Here is a 19,961-nt window from a genome sequence, read left to right as displayed (position 1 = left end):
TACACAACCCGTCACCGAGGGGATCGGCGCCTGGGCCATCGCCAAGTAAGCAGACACGTGTCTCCCTTCACAGAACCAGCTGTGTTCCCAAAGAGCTCTGAACGAACGGACTCATTTTAAATTACTAGGGGAGTTCAGGGGGATGGGTCATATTACAAAATATAGACCGAATGGGAAAGAAAATTGCCACCAAATCTCTCCATTTTTGAAAACTTCCAATTTCTGTGTGTTCACCTCAGAGAATCAACACTGCATCACAATAAAAAAAAGAGGAGGGTAATCACTCTGAGCCTTGTCCCCCAAATGAGTCAGAACTTCAGCAAAAATAGCCAACTCTTACAACATCACCTCCACCTCACGGCAGGATGATCATAGTAGCTCTTTTATACCCATTTCTCTTGTTCAGTCCTTAGGATAAGTAGGCAACCGTTACCCCAATTTGACAAAGAAATGGAAACCAAGAGAGGTTAAGCCACCTGCCTGACACCAGCTTTTCAACTGATTAGCTACAGTGATAGGCCACCAGAACAAAAACCTAACTTTCTATTCCCTTTCCACCTCCCCAGTCCAAAAACACTGAAGGGACCTGCATGGTCCTCTGAAGGCAAGACATCAAGGATCCTGAGAAGCAGTTATGATCTAACAGGACTCCCGGCTACTCCTGTGTGAGAGAGATGCCACCTGACCCCGATGGACAGACTTACAGAGAGTTGGAGTGAGAGTTCCTCAGCAGTGGAGTGGAGCCCGTGGAACCGTTGTGCGGCAACTTTGGCGAGGAAGGCAAAGAAGAATCCGTCATCTCCTCAATGTCTGAATGAGAGGACGCTGACTTGGGGGACTTCTTCTTCCCAAAAGCTTGCTTGAAGGAGCTGCGTAACTGAACAGACAAGACCGTCAGCCTGGCGGGGGCTGCGACCAACATGTAGGCCTTGGCAAAACAGGAACATGCAGGCAAAGGGGCAATTAACTCTCCCGTTTTCTTTCCACCCATGAAAAAAGTTCCCAACAGCTCTCTCCAATCAGTTGCATTAAGGGAAGAAAAGTTATCTGGCGTGGACAGCTCAAAGGACTGGACCTGTGGGTAACATTCCATGCCTACTCTCGGCTCAAGACTAGATGCCAACAGCAAGACAGAGCCTGGCTCAGCAGGTGGATGTCGGGAGGATGAGGTTACACAGCAACAAAGCAGGATGCTCAGACACGGTGACGGATGCGGATGGGGTTAGTCATATCAATGGATGGGTTAGCTCGGTATCTGATATTAACAGACTTGCTTACCTCGTTGACCTGCCAGGGGAAACGCAAGCAAAAATGGGGGAGGGGAAGGAAAAAAGACAATTTTTAACAGAGAAAGCCAGTGACGGGGAAAGCTTCGGACTTTTCAGGCATGACATGGCTAATTATAAACACCACACAGAGAGGTTTCTAGTAAGATCACAAATCTTTCGAAGCACGAGGGGCATCTTCCTCTGTGATGTGAGGGAAAGAATGGCGAGTCTGGAAGTCCCAACAATCTGAGTTATTCCAGCTTCTCTGTCTGGTTGGAATACCTGTCCCCTGCGCCTGTGCTCCTCACCCTTTTGTCCCTCATCAGTCCCTTCTCTATTCCTTAATTTTTTGGGGGAGGGCGTCTTTTCTTCTCAGCAAGGAAGGGCAGCCGAACTACTACTGAGAGGTCCTGATACCTGCTTTCGGGTGCTCCTGCTATCCTCACATACACACGAGATAACACAGTGAGCAGGGAGTCAGACACCTCACTGTGTTACTAAAAAAAGTAAATAAATAGATATTTTAAAAGAAATTTATTCATCATACTGGGGGAAAGAAACTGGTTTATCACAAATTGCCCAAAGCACGAGATGGACCTCAACATTCTAACGAGACCCTAAAGAATTAAAGTGCGGGTCTCTTCTGAAAACCATGGTAAGCATGTAATCTTCTAGGCCAGAAAGTAAAGTTACGTCTTGAAAAAAGCCCTTGTGAAAAGTAACCTCCTTTTCCTAGCGTCTCTTTTTTTCTTCGGAAAACATGGTCTGAGGGCTTTCTTTGCCATTGAGAAATTCTGAAAATGGGCCATTCTGAAATAATTCATGGAATTTTTCTCCCATCAAGATTTCATCCATAACAAACTAACTCTATGTCCAGCTTGTGGGCGAATCCACATCGCATTTCTTTCTTATTCCTACTTCAGACCATATTTGGAGAGAGTAGTTACAGAAACAAAAGCATTTGGTGCATAAGCCATCAACCTATACCCTTGCCTTCACCTTTGGTCAAATGCCAGGTGGAAGAGGAGATTACAGAATTTAGACAGAATTAAGCTTTGGGATTATCTGAGGATGCAAATTACCCATCCTCCCCAAATGCAATGATAACCAAGAAAAACCTTTAAGGCAAAATAAATAAGTTTTATTTCTTAAACTGAAGAAAATGGATAGCCACGCTTTTTCATAGAACAGAATTCTCTCTCACCACTTCGATAACCAAATCAGACCATAGTTATCAACAGTGTATTAGAAATAGCAACATGAGTTAATTCTATTTGTTTAAATCCTTGCAAATGAGTTGACTAAAAGCCAGTAGTAACTTAAAGAAAAAAACTCCATCAGAATGATGAGAGGGTCACACTAAACTAGCCTGTTAGCTTGCCTCCGGGACAGGTCACGAATAATCAAAATGACTGAGTCCTTGACTCCCCTATCACCAGACCTCGCCACCCATCCAAGATAACACAAAATGAGCAAGGAGTGTATGGAATGAATGAAGACATTAACGCTACTATGGCAACAGGATGCCACTGGCACGGACAGATGAGGCCCTTTGAGTCCCGTCCAACTTCAGTTCCACGTGCACTGCAAACAGGGAGCAGCAGATGTCAATTGGAATTCCACGGCCTCCACAGCAGGACCAGAGGTAGGGTGGGGAGAGAGGAGTGGAATTTCCCCAGGGGAATGGGAAGAACTGTTCAGGGTGTCGCTGAATAGGAAGTAATGGAGCACATTGGGTCATGGAAACATGGAGAAACGCTGCACTGGAGACTGACTGGGTCTATTGCACTTGCCATTTGGAGGTATAACCTCCAAACTGAGAACCACTGACTGACTGCTAACATCGCCAGTGCGAAAATTGTACTTAGAGGACACGGTCAAAAGCTCTCAAAGAGAAGGGTGGTCTAGGGCTATCATAGGTGACTGTGTACATAAATAGATAAGGATGATGATTAACAATGGATAATTAGTGATAACACTCCAAAATATACTTTGGAACTAAGAAGAAACCACTTAAGAGTACATTTGCTCTAGTACCTGGAACTTTCTGGCCAAAATATGAGGAGGAAGAAATGACACATAAACGAAATGAAAGACGAGTACTTCACACAAAGTCTCGTGAACAGAATAACTGTAAGGTGGGGGTGATTTCATAAGTCCTCGTGTTTGGTTGAGCGCAATATTGATTTTAGTAGAAAGCTATCCACAAACTAAAGGTCTATGTTGGGAAGGTAAGAGCTTGCCTGGGCTTTATCGGGGGTGGGGGGGGTGGGCGCCGGTTCTGAGACCGACTCTGTTAGCCCCACGAGAGTCTCTGGATGTACACTCACCCAGTTCTTCCTCTTCTTTTTCTTCGAATCACTTTCTATGTTGCTGCCCACGCTGGAGTGGCTGGTGGCACTGTTGATGCTGGAGACGCTATCGGACGAGTGCTGCCTGCGGATGCGGAGGTCTGCGGACTGCGAGGTGCCATTCCCTGCAGACCGGAGGCAGGACGTCAGCAGCTGCTGCCTTAAACCCATTCCTCTGTCTTAGGGAATAACCCTCACACCTAAGTCCACACACCCAAGGACTACTCAGTGTCTCCCATTAGACAGCACCTCTGTCCCTCACTGCTGCTATTAAGGTCCTTGAGCAGATGAGTGCTATACCATTTGGTCAATAAATGAGGGCTCTTTCTCTCTCTCCTTTACATAAGCACAAGCAGGCTTAGAAAGAATTCCCCCAACACCAGCTCTCTTAAGCTTTAGATAGGTGTTTTTAGGGCCTTCTCCTCGCTGCACTGGCTGCCTTTCATCCCCATGGAAATGCCATGCCCGCTCATCTCAGGGACCATCCATAGGCTATTCCCTCTTCCTGGAACGCTCTTTCCCTCCACTCCGCCTGGCCAGCTCTTGCTAATCCTTCCCATGTCAACTTTAACATGAATCAAGGTTGCAGGAGGCCTGATATTTGAAACACCAGTCATACCAGAATGACACTGACACATGTCATTGCCTGACATGTCAGTGACTCCAAAATAGTTTGCAGACAGTTTTCCTCACGAGCACAGAGCTACTCCTACAATCTGGTTTATAGAGTACCAGTGCAGAGCCAGACAGATTTGGGTCTAGTCCCTCCTCTATTTCTAACTGCTCCTTGACCTCAGGAAGTGACTCTTGTCTCTGAAACTCTGTCCCTGCCAGTACTAGGTGGAGAGGCCCAGTATGGCTCTCACTCATAAGGGGATCATGGAAAGAAAATGAGATCATCAATTAAATAACTGATACAGCGTTTAGAACACAGTGAGTGGTCATAAATGTTAGCTATCACTATGACTTCTATTACTGTAATGCCGTTGCTGTAGGAGGTAACGCATCCTAGTGCCCACACTGTCCTCCAAGTAAGTGACACAGGGACAAAGCAATTCACTCATGAATCTTTTCCTGGACAAACAGGAATTGAGCCCATTTCAGGTTGTCCCACACCGATACGTAAACATCAAAGCATTAGTGAAGTTAAGGGCAATGAAATACTCTGACACTTGGCCAATAGAAATAAAATTTTCTTCCATTTTTGAGATACATCAAAGAGGATGAGATGGAAGAGCTATCTGCCCAGAGGGCAGAAGTAACTGGGCGACGCATTCGCCTTCCAGGACCTGCCCGGCTGACACGGACACCCACTCCCTTGCATCGCTCCTTGTCAGGGGAGGGCTCCTCAGGGCAGGTCGTGGGTCTCCAGGCTGTTTCTGGTCCTTTACCTTTGCAGTTGAGCTCCGGTGTGTTAATTACCCCGTTAATGGCAGCCTGGGCGGCTGCGTTCTGTTTCTTCAGCAACTCAATGGTTTTTCTTAACTCATTCAGCTCTGAATCCTGAGAACAGGAAAAAAAATACTGGTTATTCTAAAATCATTCTCTGTACAGAGTTCAACTGAAGTGCAAGTTTTAACCATGGAGCGTAAGAAGTAAAGGAGTTCTAATCACGCTCTGTCTCAAACACCAGGTCGGGGCAATTCCCAACGTGCATGCATGATGAGCCCATGACAGCAGCAGAAATAGGACTGTGTCATAGCTGTCATGGATCAAGTTACCACCTGGCCGTTTAGGTCACTTTTTCACTCAACAGACCTACTCTAAACTCTATACAATGATCTGGAATGAAAGAGAGTAATATGTTTAGGTGTGTTTTTTAACACCAAGCAGGGAGGGGAAAAAGCATCCTTTGTGCCTTACCTTCTGCTCTGCCGTCATGGTCAAACTCTGAAGCCTGATTGTCATGTTCCCAAGGCTCTGCTCAAAGGCTGCCACCAGGTGAGCCTGGAGGGGAAGACACAGCCCGAGTTACCTTACCTTGCGAGGTGAGAGTGCTTAAATGGCATGAAGCACGAGAGACGAAAATCCTCACAGGACCACGCGAGTTAGCCCCTGTCTAATGCTTCTGTCTCTGAAGCCCTGCTGCCCAACACTCTCTGGAGTTGTTACCCCAGCTTTTCATGTCTCAAATGCCCCTAACTTCCTCTCACCTTAGGGCCTTTAAACACATTTTCCCCTCAGCCTGGGGTGCTCTACCCACCCAGCTGCCTCCCTCCCTAATTTTTGCATGTCCTTCTCAAGAGATCTCAGCTCGTGCATTCACGACACCCCCAGACTGGGCTGGTGCCTTTGTATTTGCTCTGACAAGCACACTGGGCGGCTGCTTTGTGCTCTGTGGCATCACAGTCAGAACTACGTGTGCTCTTGTGGGAGCTGCTTCACGTGTCTCTGCCACGCAGCAGGATGACCTTTTGTTCATCACACACCAAGCTCACAGTAGGGGCTCGTACTGAGAATGCTTGTAGAATGAGCGAACAAAGTGGCCGGCATGTTTTGCTTGTTATAATCCGGGTTAATAAAAAGCCATGGAAAGGCCCATCTGCTACCCCCTTAGAGAACCCCTCCCTTGTTCCCCCAGGGAGTTACGACTTTCCCCTGAGCTCCCCCTGCACTTTTATAAACCTCTGTTAAGAACACAAGGCACCATTCTTTTATGCCTTACAAGGACGGTTTTTAAAATGCTGCCAATTATAAGTAAAACATGCATCCAGATTTCAAAGATGGTAAAATGTGAAAAGAAAAATGTGTGTCTTAGAATTGAGAAATGTGATATCTTCCCGTCTGCCCCCTTTGTGTTCAAACACCAAGACTTCTTCCTTCTTCCACAGAGCGAGAGATGACAGACTGGTTGGTTGACTGAGGGTCCTGGTTATGACTGTTAGAACCAAGAATAAAAAAGGGACAAATCATCTAATCCTACTGGACTCAGTTTCTTCATCCATAAAATGGGAACAATATTTATTTTCCTCCCAGGGTTATGATGAACATTAAATGAAATAGCATAGGCGAAACCCAGGAATGAATGAACAATGTGAAGGAAAGAAGAGGTCTGAGAATGAGAAAGTGGCCAAAGATACCATCAGAACATTGGAGTAAGGAGATCAAGATAGGGTTCTCGGAGTGCGGGGGCAGATACACAGAGGGCCATAGGAGGAAGGACAAAGACCAGCAGGATACTTGAGAGTCTTGGCAGAAGCTACGATTTGATTATGTTGGACAATTCCAGAAAAGATGGGGGATGCATGCAGTGGCGAATGAAAGCTGGAGAACATCTGGCTGGGGGAGGAGTCACTGCCCTGGGCTGTGCAGAGGGCCCGTGGACGCTGCAATTTAAGGAGGGGACGTTTGAGGAATGAGTCAGAGGCCTCTGTCAGGATACTTCACCAAACAGGAACATCTGAGGATAAGATCATCTCTAAGATCAACAGTTGAGTCTTTTCCAGCAGCCATAGGATCTGGCCCGGGAGGAGGGCCACTTGCGGTGGACATGTGAAGTGGGCTAGCCAGTTCCTTTCTGACTGCATGCCTGCTCTCTCTTAAAAATAGAGAGAATGCCTTTGCACTTTAAAATAAAGAGATACGTAGTAGTCTGCCCTGGAGAACGTGGTCACACCGGAGCCCATTTAATTCTAGACAGTCACACAGTGGATAAAGGAAGTGGGCCAGGACATGGATGTGAAAAAGAACGATGGCTATCCTTGCATTTCAAGGGAACAACAAGGTCAAATTTAAAGGCCGAATTTCCATTTATGTCACATCTTTGTCTGATCGCCACCCATGATTCTACCAGTGAGCATTCACATTTTCTCTTCCACTGAAAACTAAAACCCGACTCCATGATGACTGCTAGTGAGAAAGTGTTCGTGCAAAGCTCCGGAAGGAACCGCATTTGCTCTGAAGAACCGGAGGTCTGCATTTTGCTGGTGAACGAAAGGACTGACTCGCTATATGAATGCAACGATGAAAATACAGGCGGAGGTTGCCGAGAGCCTGGTTCAGAGCCACACAACAGCCCCTCTCTCACCCAGCACCAGCCTCACATTCCATGGGGAAAACAAACACCAGTGGTCTGAAAACACCCAGTGTGTCCTTTGAGTAGTGTGTCCTAGAAAAACAAACACAGCTTGGCCTGGGGAGAGATGGCAGACAATAAAACACGTTAGCACTGCTGGTGGTGTGTGGAAAGACTAAATGTTTACTTTAAAACAGTACTGGATTTGATGGCATTTGTGAGGAGCAACACACACTTTAGAAGAACAGGAAGACAGGAGAGATCTCTGCTGACTCTTCTGGAACAGAGAGCGGGGCCGGGAATGGCCCAGTGTCAGGTCCCACAGAGCAGGAGGTCATTGGAAGAATGAACCCAAGTTCATTATAAGTAAATTTATAGTTTAGTGAGGGGTAACAATCGACAGCTGTAATTCTTAAGCAGAGGAGTAGTTAGAAATCACTTAGGAGAGGAGTCACTGTCAGATCTCACACATTGGGATTATACCAAGGAGATCCTGGCTTATTGGGCTGCAGGTGGTTCTGGATTCAAATGGCGACCCAGATAAAGAGTCTGCCCTCAGGAAAATACCTCTGCTGTTCTTTTGAAGAGGATCTAAGCCTCAAATTCAGGTCTCACATCAATTTCTGATGGTCTTTTGATAGCATTACTGATGATGGATGAGGTAAAGAAAGTAAAGGAGGATTGCAAAATACACAGTGGCCTAGTACGTCAGGGCTTTGGAAGAAAAATCTAAGATTTCTAGAAATGTGAGAGCTCAGAAACATGAATACTAGTAACAGCAGCCACTGGTTACTGAGCTTGTAACCAAGGACCAGCACTGTGAAAGGCAGTCGCGTGCAGACTTTAAAGAGAAATGGTTTCCTTGAGTAGGCTCAGGCTCAAGCCAGGAATTACCTAGGCCAAAATTGCAGGTGAAATATTAATTTAGACCAAGCTTCTTGGTCCAAGGAAGACGACCTTTTGAGCTTGCTTTTTGCTCAGCAGCTATGGGGTCACGCAGATTGTTTTCTGACAGCCTCGCACACCTGTGTGCTCAGACTCAGGCTGGGCTGTGCACTCCTTGGGAGGAAGTCTTGCCCCAGAGGCATCCTGGCACCTTCCCAAACCTCAGGCTCTGCCTTCTGTGCGTCAGCCCTGCGGCAGGTCTCCTTTACAGACCGGTCTGATGGGGCGGGAGCTCTCTGCCTCTACTCTCACCTCGTGGATCCCATCATCACACCTGACCCCCCACAGCTCTGGAAGCCCACTGAGAGGGCTCCACTGCCTTCAGAAGCCCAACCTCCCATCTAACACCTGAGGGCCTCTGCCACGCACCCTGACCATGGCCTTTCACTGGCGCCTCCTTCTTTCTCCCCTCCACCCCGCCTCTCATCCAAATGCATCAAGACCTTTCACCTTGGCTTTTGCACCAGTTTTTCTTTTTGGTTAGAAAGTTGTCCTCCCCATGCAACCCCCCCTACACAGCATCTGTCAGATGTCACCTCCTCCAGGGAGCCTTTCCTGACCTCCTACCCCACTGAGACTGAGACAGGTGCTCCTCCCATATTTTCCCACAACCTTTGCCCCTTGATCTCTATCACAACAGTTATTGTGTTATGGCAAAACTGTTTTGTCTCTCTGCTGCGCCAGACAAACAACACTAAAGTGACAGTGACTTGCTTGCTTTGCCGTTGAACCCACAGCGCCAGGGGCATAGTTGGCACTTAAACAATTGCTGAATTCAGTGCTGGCTGGCAGTGCCCCTTGAACACGTAATTGTGTGTGTTATAATTACAGAGCAGTCGGCTCTTTATTGTGAAACCCTACGTTTCCTCCCCCACCACCGTTTTTCCCCTTCTATGAAAATTTTCAGAAGGAGAAAGGGAAGGGAAATGAACATTTCTGAGCACTTAATATTGTCCAGAGACCAATCACGTGACAGCCCTGATGGGTAGTATCATCGCCCGTCGTACGGAGGAGCAAACAGAAGCTCAGAGGCTAGAGAACGTGCCCAAAGCACAGCCTGTCAGTGTCAGAGCCAACATCCACACCCGCGATGCTGCAGCCCGTGTGTGACACCATGTGGCTTCCACGGTGCTCCGGGCCGGGAGGCCTCGAGCTGACGCTCAGCAGGCCGCAGTGGCCGCCACCCCTCCCCACGGCTGCTGCCCGGGGTCCATACTCACATTCGCTGTCAGCTGGGTGGTCAAAGCGGAAACCTTTTCCTGGGAGGCATCCAACTCCCGCCGCAGTTTGCGAATCTAAAGAGGAGCGGGGACAGGGTTACTTGCTTGGGGAGTCCGTTCCCAGGCTGAGCTGGGTAAAGGAATGGATGACGGGGAAAGAGGACACCCACGACCAAACGGCTGCTTACCTCTGACTGGCACTTTTCCTCCGGCTGGAAAGAAAACACAGGGAGATTAGAGGAGGCGGGGAACAGAATGGAGCAGACCAGCCTGCGGAAAACAGGCATAACAGCAGTCTGGAAGATTTATGAGTTTCTTTCCTGTACTTTTCTAGATAAACTGGTTTTGGATAAAATTTAACCAATGAAAAGGCCCAAAACAATCAGCATACTATTTTACAAAATTAGGAAGACGTTGACACTCTAATTACTTTGTTTGTGAGGAGCCCCCTGTCCCCACATGGAGATGGTGGCAGGGTCAGGGGCCCAGGACAGGGGTTGTGAGAAGGGGATGGGCCAGGGCAGGTGCCGGACTGAGAAAATAAACACACAGGTAACCTCAAGTTCCCCGGTTACCTGTGACCCTGGGGAAATAGCAGTGCCGTCTAGGGGGGTCCTTGTGATGGCAGAGCCCTCTGTGCTGGGCCCCCAGTTTTGTTCTCCGACTGAAGCTGGCTGCCGGTGGGAGAACAGAGCTACCCCTCTCCTCCCAGACGGGGAGCCCACCTGGGTGAGGGGGTGCCTACTGCCAGGAGAACCTTTCTTTCCCTTTCCTTGGGTTCCCAAGGGGCCCCCAGAAGCAGACTCCCCCTTACCCCTTCCTGGAAATTCTGGAAGTGCTCCTGCCCTGCTCTCCACACCCCCACTCACACTTGTCCAGGGCGGAACAGTGATGTGGAAGCCAGGCAGGTGAGCAAATATCAGTAAGGGCCCTCTTTTGTCCTTGGGTCCTCCCTGAATGTTCTAATCCAAATTTATTAGCAATAAACTCATTATTTTTCAAAGCCAGCACTTGACTCTGATGTCTACTTCTCTATTCAGAATGCAAATGGGTAGGATTCATTAGATCCCCAAGGCCCCACCGCTGCAAGCTGGGGCAGGTTCCTATCCAATCTCCCCTCACTCTGCCCTCACTCCCAACCCTGGCCAGAGCCCCCGCCGTCCAGGCTGGCTTCTAAGAGCAGCAACCAACTTTTAGGTACACAGGGACCAAATCGCTTAATCCTTGCAGGAACCTCCAGGAAGTCAGTTCACCTGTAACCCCTCTGAGGCTCAGAGAGGTTAGGTCTCTTGCCTACATCACACAGCTGGGCCCTCTCCTCATCTAAGAAACACTTTGAGGAGAAGGTCTGGAGATGTCCTAAGGGTCCACTCTTTCCTCCCAGATAACATTTATCTGTCCCTCTCTGTCCATCCATCCCCCCTATCAAACATTTATTGACTTCCTTTACGTGTCAGGCACTGTTTAAGAGCCTAGATACAGCCATGAACACGTCCAAGTGCCTCGCCTCATGTTACTCACATTCTGGTCATAGTAACTACCATCTACTGAATAGTGCCACATGCCAGCAACTGTTCCAAGCACTTTATGGTCAATATTCATTTAATCCTCGTAACAACCCTCTGCATAGGTACTAACAGCATCACCTTCTGTTTTGCAGATGAGGGAAGTGAGGCACAGACAGGACAAGTCATCCACCCGTGGTCACTACTGGTAAGTGGTAGAGCTGGGGTTAGATCCAAGGCACTCTGGCTCCAGAGCCTGTGCTCTTAACCAGCACGTTCTCCTGCTTTTACTATAGCTACATTCTCATGCAAGCTTTCCAGAAGAAATAAGGCCCTGTCTTCAGAGTCTGATCCAAAGGGGAAAAGCTAATGGTGAGAATGTCAGTGCTATCCAATATTTGGGAGGCGAGCAGAGGCCAGTGAGCGGGCTGAACCATCCAGCCCTACTTCTATCCACAGGCCTAATGCTCCTTCCCCTGTTTCTGCCACTGTCACTGTGCCCACCTGTCTATGGGGGTGGGCCCCTGTTCTCGACGGCAGCCTGGAGAAATCATGTGTTTTATATTTTGCCCCCAACTGCTGCTGCTGCTCTTCTGCACATCTGGGAAGGCCAGGCGCAGCTGCAGACCTCCCCCCACTTAGCAGCTCCCCATGGAACTCAGCTGCTGCTCCCTAACCGGCCAAGAAAGCAAGCGTGATGCTGGACGTGGCCTCTCGCATCTACTCTACTCCCTGCATTGGCCATGGCTTCTCCACGACAGTTGTTTAGCATCATGTTGCTTTTTCCTGTCTTTGTAATTAAAATGACAGGCACATTTCAGCCAGAATGGGCAGTCTTGGATATCCAAGAATTACAGAGATTTCAAGGGGGGAAAAAACCCTATCATCATCCAATAAGAGCCTATAAAACACTCAGCTATTAAACAGGCTCTTTGGTCTGGGCTGGTGACAACTTCAGAGACTCCGAAGATCTCTTGGCAGACAACAAATAAGAGCTTGTTCACCTCAACGTTTGCAAAGGCGCCTGAGCATTTGTCTCAGAATTTCATTACCACCCAGTGGCTAATAACAGATGAGGGAGCACACATCAGTACTTGCTGGGTGCAGAGTCTAGCCAGACTTGCAGGTTTCCTTGGAACTAGCAGACTGGTGTGGTATGAAAACAGCTAATTGTTAGCCTCTTTTTTTTTTTTTAAGTCTGCAAAGGTAACCTAAATTCTCAGAGAGGGCACATGCCAAGGACAGTAAAGGGGAACCTCTGATTCCATGACTGGTGGGATATCAGAGGCTGTGGGGACCTCCGAGACCACCTTGCCTGGCTCTCTGACACCACGAGCAACAAAGAGACACCCGAAATGATGAGGTGACTTGTCCAAAGTCACACAGGGAGGAAAAAAACCTGAGATTAGACCTCAGGTTTCCTATTGTCCAGATGAATTAAAACTATTAATCAGGTCTTTGGTAATGTGTGAACTTACATCAACTCAGAAAAGACCATTTCTCATTTAATGAAAAAACCTGCTTCATGTCCACCCAGCATAAGAGCTCTGGGAAGAGAGACCTCCAATGAACCTCCAGTGGTTGGCATGAGGGCAAGTGACGGGTTCCCCCACCGGAGGCTCACAGGTGCAGCAGCTCACGCACTGCCCCTCCGAGGCTGGCACAGGTCAGCCTCCCGGTTTTCACTCTGCTCAGAAGGGCCCACTCCTCTGGGTTCACAGGAAACCCTGGGAACGCCACTGAGAAGACATGGGGCGCAGGCACCAAAATGTCTGCTATGGTGGCTCTGCACCAACCCTGTGAAACTAGAGTCCCACGTCCTATGTCCCTTGGGACCCTTGGGTGCCTCTGCCCTCCTCTTTCAGCAGCAGGCTCCTGTCTACACTTAAACCATATCTGCAGGGCCTCAGCCTGGCACGTATTTAGTGCCTGTGATCCTGTTGAAGAGGTGAATCTCCGCTTGACAGTCCCGTCTCTGGTCTCGATATCACAGAGTTTCAGTGCAGAACAAAGACTAGCTCACAGTTAGAAGGCCGCCTCTATGCTTTCCTAGTAGATAATAGCTTAAACGCCCTCCCCCCCAGGTTACTATATATAAAGCCTTTAAAATGAAAGCCAGGACTCTGTGATGAAATTTCAGAGAAGGCGATTAGCTGCAGAAAGAGGTACTTGGGAGTCAGAGGGGTGAGGTGAGCAAGAGCAAAAGAGCATTTCTAGGCCCTCAGAATCAGACCACGTCAACCACCGTGGAGGTGTTCGTTTGCTAGAGGCTTAAGAAAGAACAGTCAGGCCGTGGTCTCTTTCATGTGATTCTGGGATGGCCTTTTACTTACAAGGGGCTATACATAGTTCATCCTGCTATGTAGCCCAGAAACCTGAAATATTAAATAAAAAAAAGTTTGTCCTCCACAGAATTAAGGACAAAATAATCTTCACTTCTTAATTAACAGATTTTTTTTCTGATAGGAATTCCCAAGTATTTACACACATAGCTATCAAAAGTAAGGCCCCCTGAGCAAACAGTGACACGTGTGATCACATCAGGCTTTTGTCCAGTGACACTCTCCACGATGGCAAACGTGTGAGTGCTTCCTCTGTGCTGCGTGCACCGTGTTCACGGCTCTGCGTGCACTTCCTTGTTCTAGGCAAACCTATGTTTTGAACACTTATTAGGCACTAGGAATAAAAACAGAAAAAAGCCCTTGTCTTCAATGAATTTGCATGGTAGCAAAATATAATCTTCAGGACATTTAATCCTCCTTACAACTTCACAAGGTAGGGACAGCTGTTCTTACTACTTTGTAGATCAAGAAACTGAGGCAGACAGATGAGGAAGCTTTTCAGGGCCTTTCTTTTCGAATTCTCCCAGCAGGTGGCCAAGGCTCCTCACATGTGCTAACTAGTTACCACCCACAGCACAACGCCACCTTAACAAAGCAGCCGGTTGCTGATTCATTGGTTGGTACGTTCTAATCAATAGCCATTTGTGAATTTCAATCTTGTTGCCTAATTAATTGATCCCCTTATCATGGAAATACTCTCTCTAGGAAGAACGCTGGTCTTTTATTCTGGACACATTTGATAAAGGAACCTCAGCTCACATGACCATAGCTATACAGAGTTAATTTATACTCACTGTTGAATAAATTGACGATGTGCTGGAAACCAAGGAGAGCGAGGATCCGTGAACTATTCAAAAAAAGAAAAGAAAAGGTGACTTGCATAGCTGGTGCTGTGGAGCCAGAATGGGGGGAAAGGAAGCCGAAATTCAGTCTTCCGGGGGACTACCGGGCTCAGAGCAAATGGATTTCACCCTGACCCAGCCTTTCCTGCTTTGGCCAGAGGTCAGCACCAAATAAATAAGGAATAAGTTGTTAAGAGAATCAGTCAACTTTCTGTTAACCACATATTTTCCCTACCACCTCCTAAATACTTTGTCCCCCCTATCAAAATGATACATGATTACTTAATGAAAATTTCCAAGGACAGTGAAGTGTTGAAAAGCATGTTCACTACTGTATGTAACCTGCATGATTCATAATTCTGTCACCCAGAGGCGATCTGCTACCTGTCCAGGTAATATCCTGCTAGCACCTGCCACTTGTATGTGCAAAAGTGAGCTGGTTACTCTGAACACAGAGGGAATTTACTATGTTGGCCAAAGTAAATTCATTCTAGTTGAATGAACATTTGTCCACAAACCTTTGTTTAGAAAACATATCCAGTGACATTAGAGTCTTCTTTCGATTTCTACAATGTCCCCAAAGAGACAAGCAAGTGGTGTCGTCTCTTCTGTCTCCAACTGGTACTTTTTGGCTTAGAACCATCCTCGTACCCTCTTATCACCCTTCTGGCCCTCAGACAAGAGGAGACACTTTGTTCGTTGCTTTTGTAAAATTTTAAAGCATGGTCTGCACTTTCTACGACAGGTATTCTGGCTGACTGCTCTTCTGAGGAACCAGATTCTTTCATGACATATTCTTGGTACTCTCCCGACAACTTGTTTCAAAGACAGAAATACGCCTGGGGAGACCTCACAGACCGTTTCACGGGGCACAGCTTTCCGGGCCACGGGTGGAACGCCTCTACTCCACACTGTGCTATCCACCTTTGGTCTGAGAGTCGGAGGATCAGGAGAACTTCCCACACGTGCTCAGGAAATTCCACCTACCTCTCAAGGAATGAACTCGGCGTGGAGCAGCAGTTGGCAGAAGTGCCCTGCCCGCGTGATGTCTGAGGACCAGCTCAGTGGACCACTCAGGTGCCTCCTAATACTACGGATCCTACGCTGGTCTCTCAAGCCTTGGGCAGCACTTTCTCTCCTCAGAGTCTCTGCCCGTACAGTCCCTTTGGTTTAAGATGAATCTCATTTCTGTCTGTCCAGACCATCAGGATCAGCACAAACACCTTCTCCATGAAGCCTTCCCTTATTTCCCTGACGGGCTTTCTCCTTCTGAACCCACATTGCTCGTGGCTTGCCCCACCAGCCTTCTTCTCTCTTCACATGTGTGTTACAATGAGGCTGCCCCTGCACCACCACTCACATCCACCTTCCTCAGCACTGCCCAGAGTTCTAGATCTTTGCCTCCGTTCTCCCTCCAACCATGACTCATCTGACTCATATCCCATAAAATATCAGTTAAAGGTGTTAACGGCCAATCATGGCTTTCAGCATTAATATGTCCACACATTAATAGAGTCTTCTCATGTCCCAACCTGGGGACCTAATGTTCCAAAGGGGTAACCTACTTCAGCCCCAGGACACAAGTAGCAGTCGGAGATTATACTGGAGGCCGAGCTGGGGTCAGAGATGGGGACAGCATGACCCCACCCTGCCAAATGCCTGCACAGGGTGGCTCTACAGCATACGGCTGCTGGAAAATGGAAATCGTTTCCTCTTCTATTTCTCCCCCGCACAGGCTTACTGACGATGCCTTCAGCAATATCCCGGTGTGAGCGGGGGCCACAGGACAAGAAGAGCACATCTGGCAGGGTTCAGGTGGAGGCACTTGTTTTTCTCTGAAGTTAACTCCTCTCACTTGGTCCTGAGCAACAGCAAGGCTGTGATCCAAAGAAAGATTTCTTGATTTCCAAGGTCAACCCCAAACTGCACGTGGCTTCCCTGCACTTGGCCCTCCTTCAAGTGAACCGAGCCAAGTCCGAGCCTGGGTTGTGGGGCTTGGATACTTTCGGACAACAAAAGCCATATGTGAGTTACGAAGCCAGAGCAGCCAAGGCAAGCCGTATATTTCCTCTCTGTACTATACTGTCAACAATGTGAAGTTACAGGGAACCTCAGCGAACACCTAGGCCACCTCTGCCTTTGAGCAATCTGAAACCGAGACGGGTTACGTGAGCTGCTCAAGGTCATACAGCATCCAGGAATTCAACCTGCTTGCTTTGCCCTTGAGTGACCTGGTTGACTGGTTTCTGGGTGGTTTCCTTCTTTCTTTTTTTTGTAAAGCCCTTTGGTATGTTTAAGAATGAGTCCCCAAGCCCCTTGTTCCACGGACAGGCAGGCACAAGCCAGAACCAGTGTCTGAGAAGATGCTTTAGGTGGGGGTGAAGTCATGAGACACATGACACCACCTGGGCATATTCCAGCCAATAAAGCAACAACTGCTCTGACATCTCACGTGGGCATCTCACGTATTTTCGGTTTCATATGACTCAAAGCACTTTCTCATTTGTACTAGTGTTTGAAGGGACCCTCATCATCACAGAGAATTTATAGGGAGTATGTCCAGACAGGACAGGAGCTTCTATCCCCAATTAACACAAGAGTAAATTAAAGCCCAGAGAGGCTGAGTGATGTGGCTGAGCACACACGGGTGTTCAGGAGCAGGGAAGAAGGTGAATCTGGGCATTGTACCCTGGTTCTCGCCTCACCACTGGGTACTGCGCAAGGAGCTGGTGGGAAGGAGGTTCGGTTGAAGGCTAACAGACTGCCCCTTCGGCCAGCAGAGAAGTATAACCGAACACCGAGAACAGGTGGACGACGGGTCCCAGTTCACCTCACACAGGCAGGAAAGCCCAGCTGTGGCCGGTGCAGAGCCACGGTGCAGAGCCAATGTCAAGAGGGAATTGAGGAGAAAAACTGATGGCTCACATCGAGAATTTGGAATCTAGTCCTGGCTGCAGAAACTCCTCAAGTCAGTTCTTCTGTCTCAGTTTTGTCATTAACAAAAAAGGGATGAGATGGCCTTTGGGGAGCAGGATAAAATAAAACATGACGATTATAACTAAAGCTACCATTGATTGAGTCCTTACTCTAAGCCCTTTTCAAAGTCATTTCGCTAAATGCTTTCCAGGATTTATTTCGCCTAATCTTCATCAAGCCTTTGAAGCAAGTACAACTCCGTTCCGCATTTCAGTGAGCGGGCACTGACCAGGGTCTGGCCCCTTCCCAAAGCCTCACTGGTAACACTGAAGGAGCCCGGATTTGCAGTGCAGCTGTAACTCGGGGCGAGACACACGAGTGAGCTGCAAGGTGGGACTTCTTTACGAAAGGCTGCTTGGCCCTGCCCCTGAGATTCCCAATGAAATGGTTCAGACTGCACGAACTCTTGGGGTGAGTGGTCCAGTCACGGGATGGTTTTTTCCCTCCAAAGACATCCATTTAAAAACGCCTCAAGCATCTCCCTGAGTGTATGCTATTAGCGTTGACTTTAAGATTGCATAATGCACCTGATGGAGGTGAACTGACCTGAAATAGCTTGGAAGGGCTGTAGGTGGGCCATGCCTCTACCTAAACTGCACAGTTATGGTACCCAAGCTTCCTTCGAAATGGAAGATGCTCATTAAACCCTGCAAAATTCTTGCACAAATACTCATGCTCACTCTTCCTAAATTTCCATCCTACGTTCTGGCACGTGCTATGCCTCACTGCTTCTTACAAGGAGGTTCTAAAGCTGGGATGTGAAATTTTCCCAACTGTTTCTGCAACACTGTAAACTCTTCAAAAGAGGGAAAAGAGTCTCTCCAGTGGAATTAAAAACATGCAGCTGCATCCCGGGGGAATCCAAAAAACAGAGTAAATGAACTCACAAAACAGAAGAAAACCCTCATACACACAGAGAGCAAACTGATGGGTTGCCAGGTGGGAGGGGTTGGGGGAAGGGTCAGAAGGGGAAGGGATGAAGTTGCACAAACTGGCGGTTACAAATAGTCATGGGGACGTCAAGCAGAGCACACGGGTGCAGCCAAAAACAATGTAACCCGGGGGACCACTTTGTCGGTTACAGAAATGTCCAACCACTGTGCTGTGCGCCTGAAACTAGCATAATATTAAATGTCAACTGTAACTGAACAACTAAGAATAAGTTTAAAAAAAGAGAGACAAAGAAAAAACCCATCTCACTGCATAAATCGCATTTTGTTTTTGCAGTAGCCTTGGAAGGGATAGACATGAATCTGATGCCGAGTTTCCCCAAAGAAGAAAATGTTGTGTTTATATAGTGTATCGACAGCAGTCCCTGCCTCTTCCCCACACAAATCTGACTTTTTCACCTCTGATGTCAGCCCTGTGTCACCATGAGTGACAAGGGTTACCAAAGTCTAGACCCTGCTTGTGGTCAAGCACTTGTTATCAGCGTCACTCTGACATCCAATACCCCATAGTTGAGCTGCCCGACAGCTTGATGCCAGGTGAATAAGTAAAAGCTGTCCGCAGTGGTCCTGGACCTTTATGAGGCGAAGCGTGCTTGTCTGGGGAAGCCTCGGCACTGCACGCAGGTCACTCAGGTACGCTCAGGACAGAGAAGATGAACGTGGCCCAGGATGCACTCCCTCCGAGAGTCGTCCTCGGAGGGCTGGGAGTGCTCCAGGGCCCTGCCTGGCCAGCACACTGACTGTGAAAAAAGTTCAAGACAAACTGGCTGCTCCTGCACCTTAGGATCCGCACATCCGCCAGCATTCCTGCTCCGAGTGGTTACAGCACTTAGTTCTAGCTCCTAAATGCAGGGAAACTCTCAGTCACTCAGGCTCCACCCTCCTTAATCCTGCAGGTTCCCATATATGGGTTTATAGACTTGCATCTGCTCAATGCATGTCATTGGATGCAAACAATATATAACTAAGGGTGGAGAGAATGAAGTCGCTAGAAAGATTAAACAGGGCAACTGCTCTGTAACTAAACTGTGAAACTCTTAAGTACATCAGGCCCTGACTGGTGTGGCTCAGTAGGCTGAGCTCCGGCCTGCAGACTGAGGGGGTCACTGGTTCAATTCCTGGTCAGGGTTCTTGCCTGGGTTGCAGGCCAGGTTCCCAGCTGCAGGTGTATGAGAGGCAATGGACTGGTGTCTCTCTCACACACCAATGTCTCTGACCCTCTCTTTCTCTCTCCCTTCCCCTCTGTCTAAAAATAAATAAAATCTTCAAAAAAAAAAAAAAAAGGAAAAAAGAAAGTACATCGGGCAAACTAGAAGCCTGTATCCCACATGTCTGTCCCTCCTGACCCGTTTAGGGATTTCTGAGACAGTCACAGGTTTGATTGCTCTTCCCCGCCAGGAGGGTGCTGGGCCTGTTTCCCCACTGTGACAGGAACTGGGGGCACAGAGAAGTACCCCTGACTCCCCTCCTACTTTCTCTTCTGTGGTTGGCAAAAAAGGGGGAAATACCACTACAGATACAGCCCGCAGCCTGGGCTCCCTCTGTAC

General features: G+C 48.1%; 1 protein-coding gene across 2 annotated transcripts in view; it reads right to left on the bottom strand.

Annotated features, from left to right (window-relative positions):
* Window positions 1-19,961, bottom strand: part of NAV2 (neuron navigator 2) — a 362,959-nt gene that overhangs the window by 30,765 nt on the left and 312,233 nt on the right. For both annotated transcript variants that reach the window (XM_053673061.1, XM_037150498.2), the window contains 7 exons: window positions 14,441-14,493; window positions 9,988-10,011; window positions 9,800-9,874; window positions 5,483-5,566; window positions 5,011-5,122; window positions 3,599-3,744; window positions 705-877 (listed from right to left, as the gene is read on the bottom strand). In XM_053673061.1, coding sequence (XP_053529036.1) covers window positions 705-877; window positions 3,599-3,744; window positions 5,011-5,122; window positions 5,483-5,566; window positions 9,800-9,874; window positions 9,988-10,011; window positions 14,441-14,493 — 667 coding nt within the window. The remainder of the gene's footprint in view (window positions 1-704; window positions 878-3,598; window positions 3,745-5,010; window positions 5,123-5,482; window positions 5,567-9,799; window positions 9,875-9,987; window positions 10,012-14,440; window positions 14,494-19,961) is intronic.

Source organism: Artibeus jamaicensis, unplaced genomic scaffold (assembly GCF_021234435.1).
Source record: "Artibeus jamaicensis isolate MK-2021 breed Jamaican fruit bat unplaced genomic scaffold, CSHL_Jam_final contig_797, whole genome shotgun sequence".
NCBI classification, from domain to species: domain Eukaryota; kingdom Metazoa; phylum Chordata; class Mammalia; order Chiroptera; family Phyllostomidae; genus Artibeus; species Artibeus jamaicensis.
The sequence above is the reverse complement of the archived record's forward strand: the minus strand, read 5'-3'. Positions and strand labels throughout refer to the sequence as shown.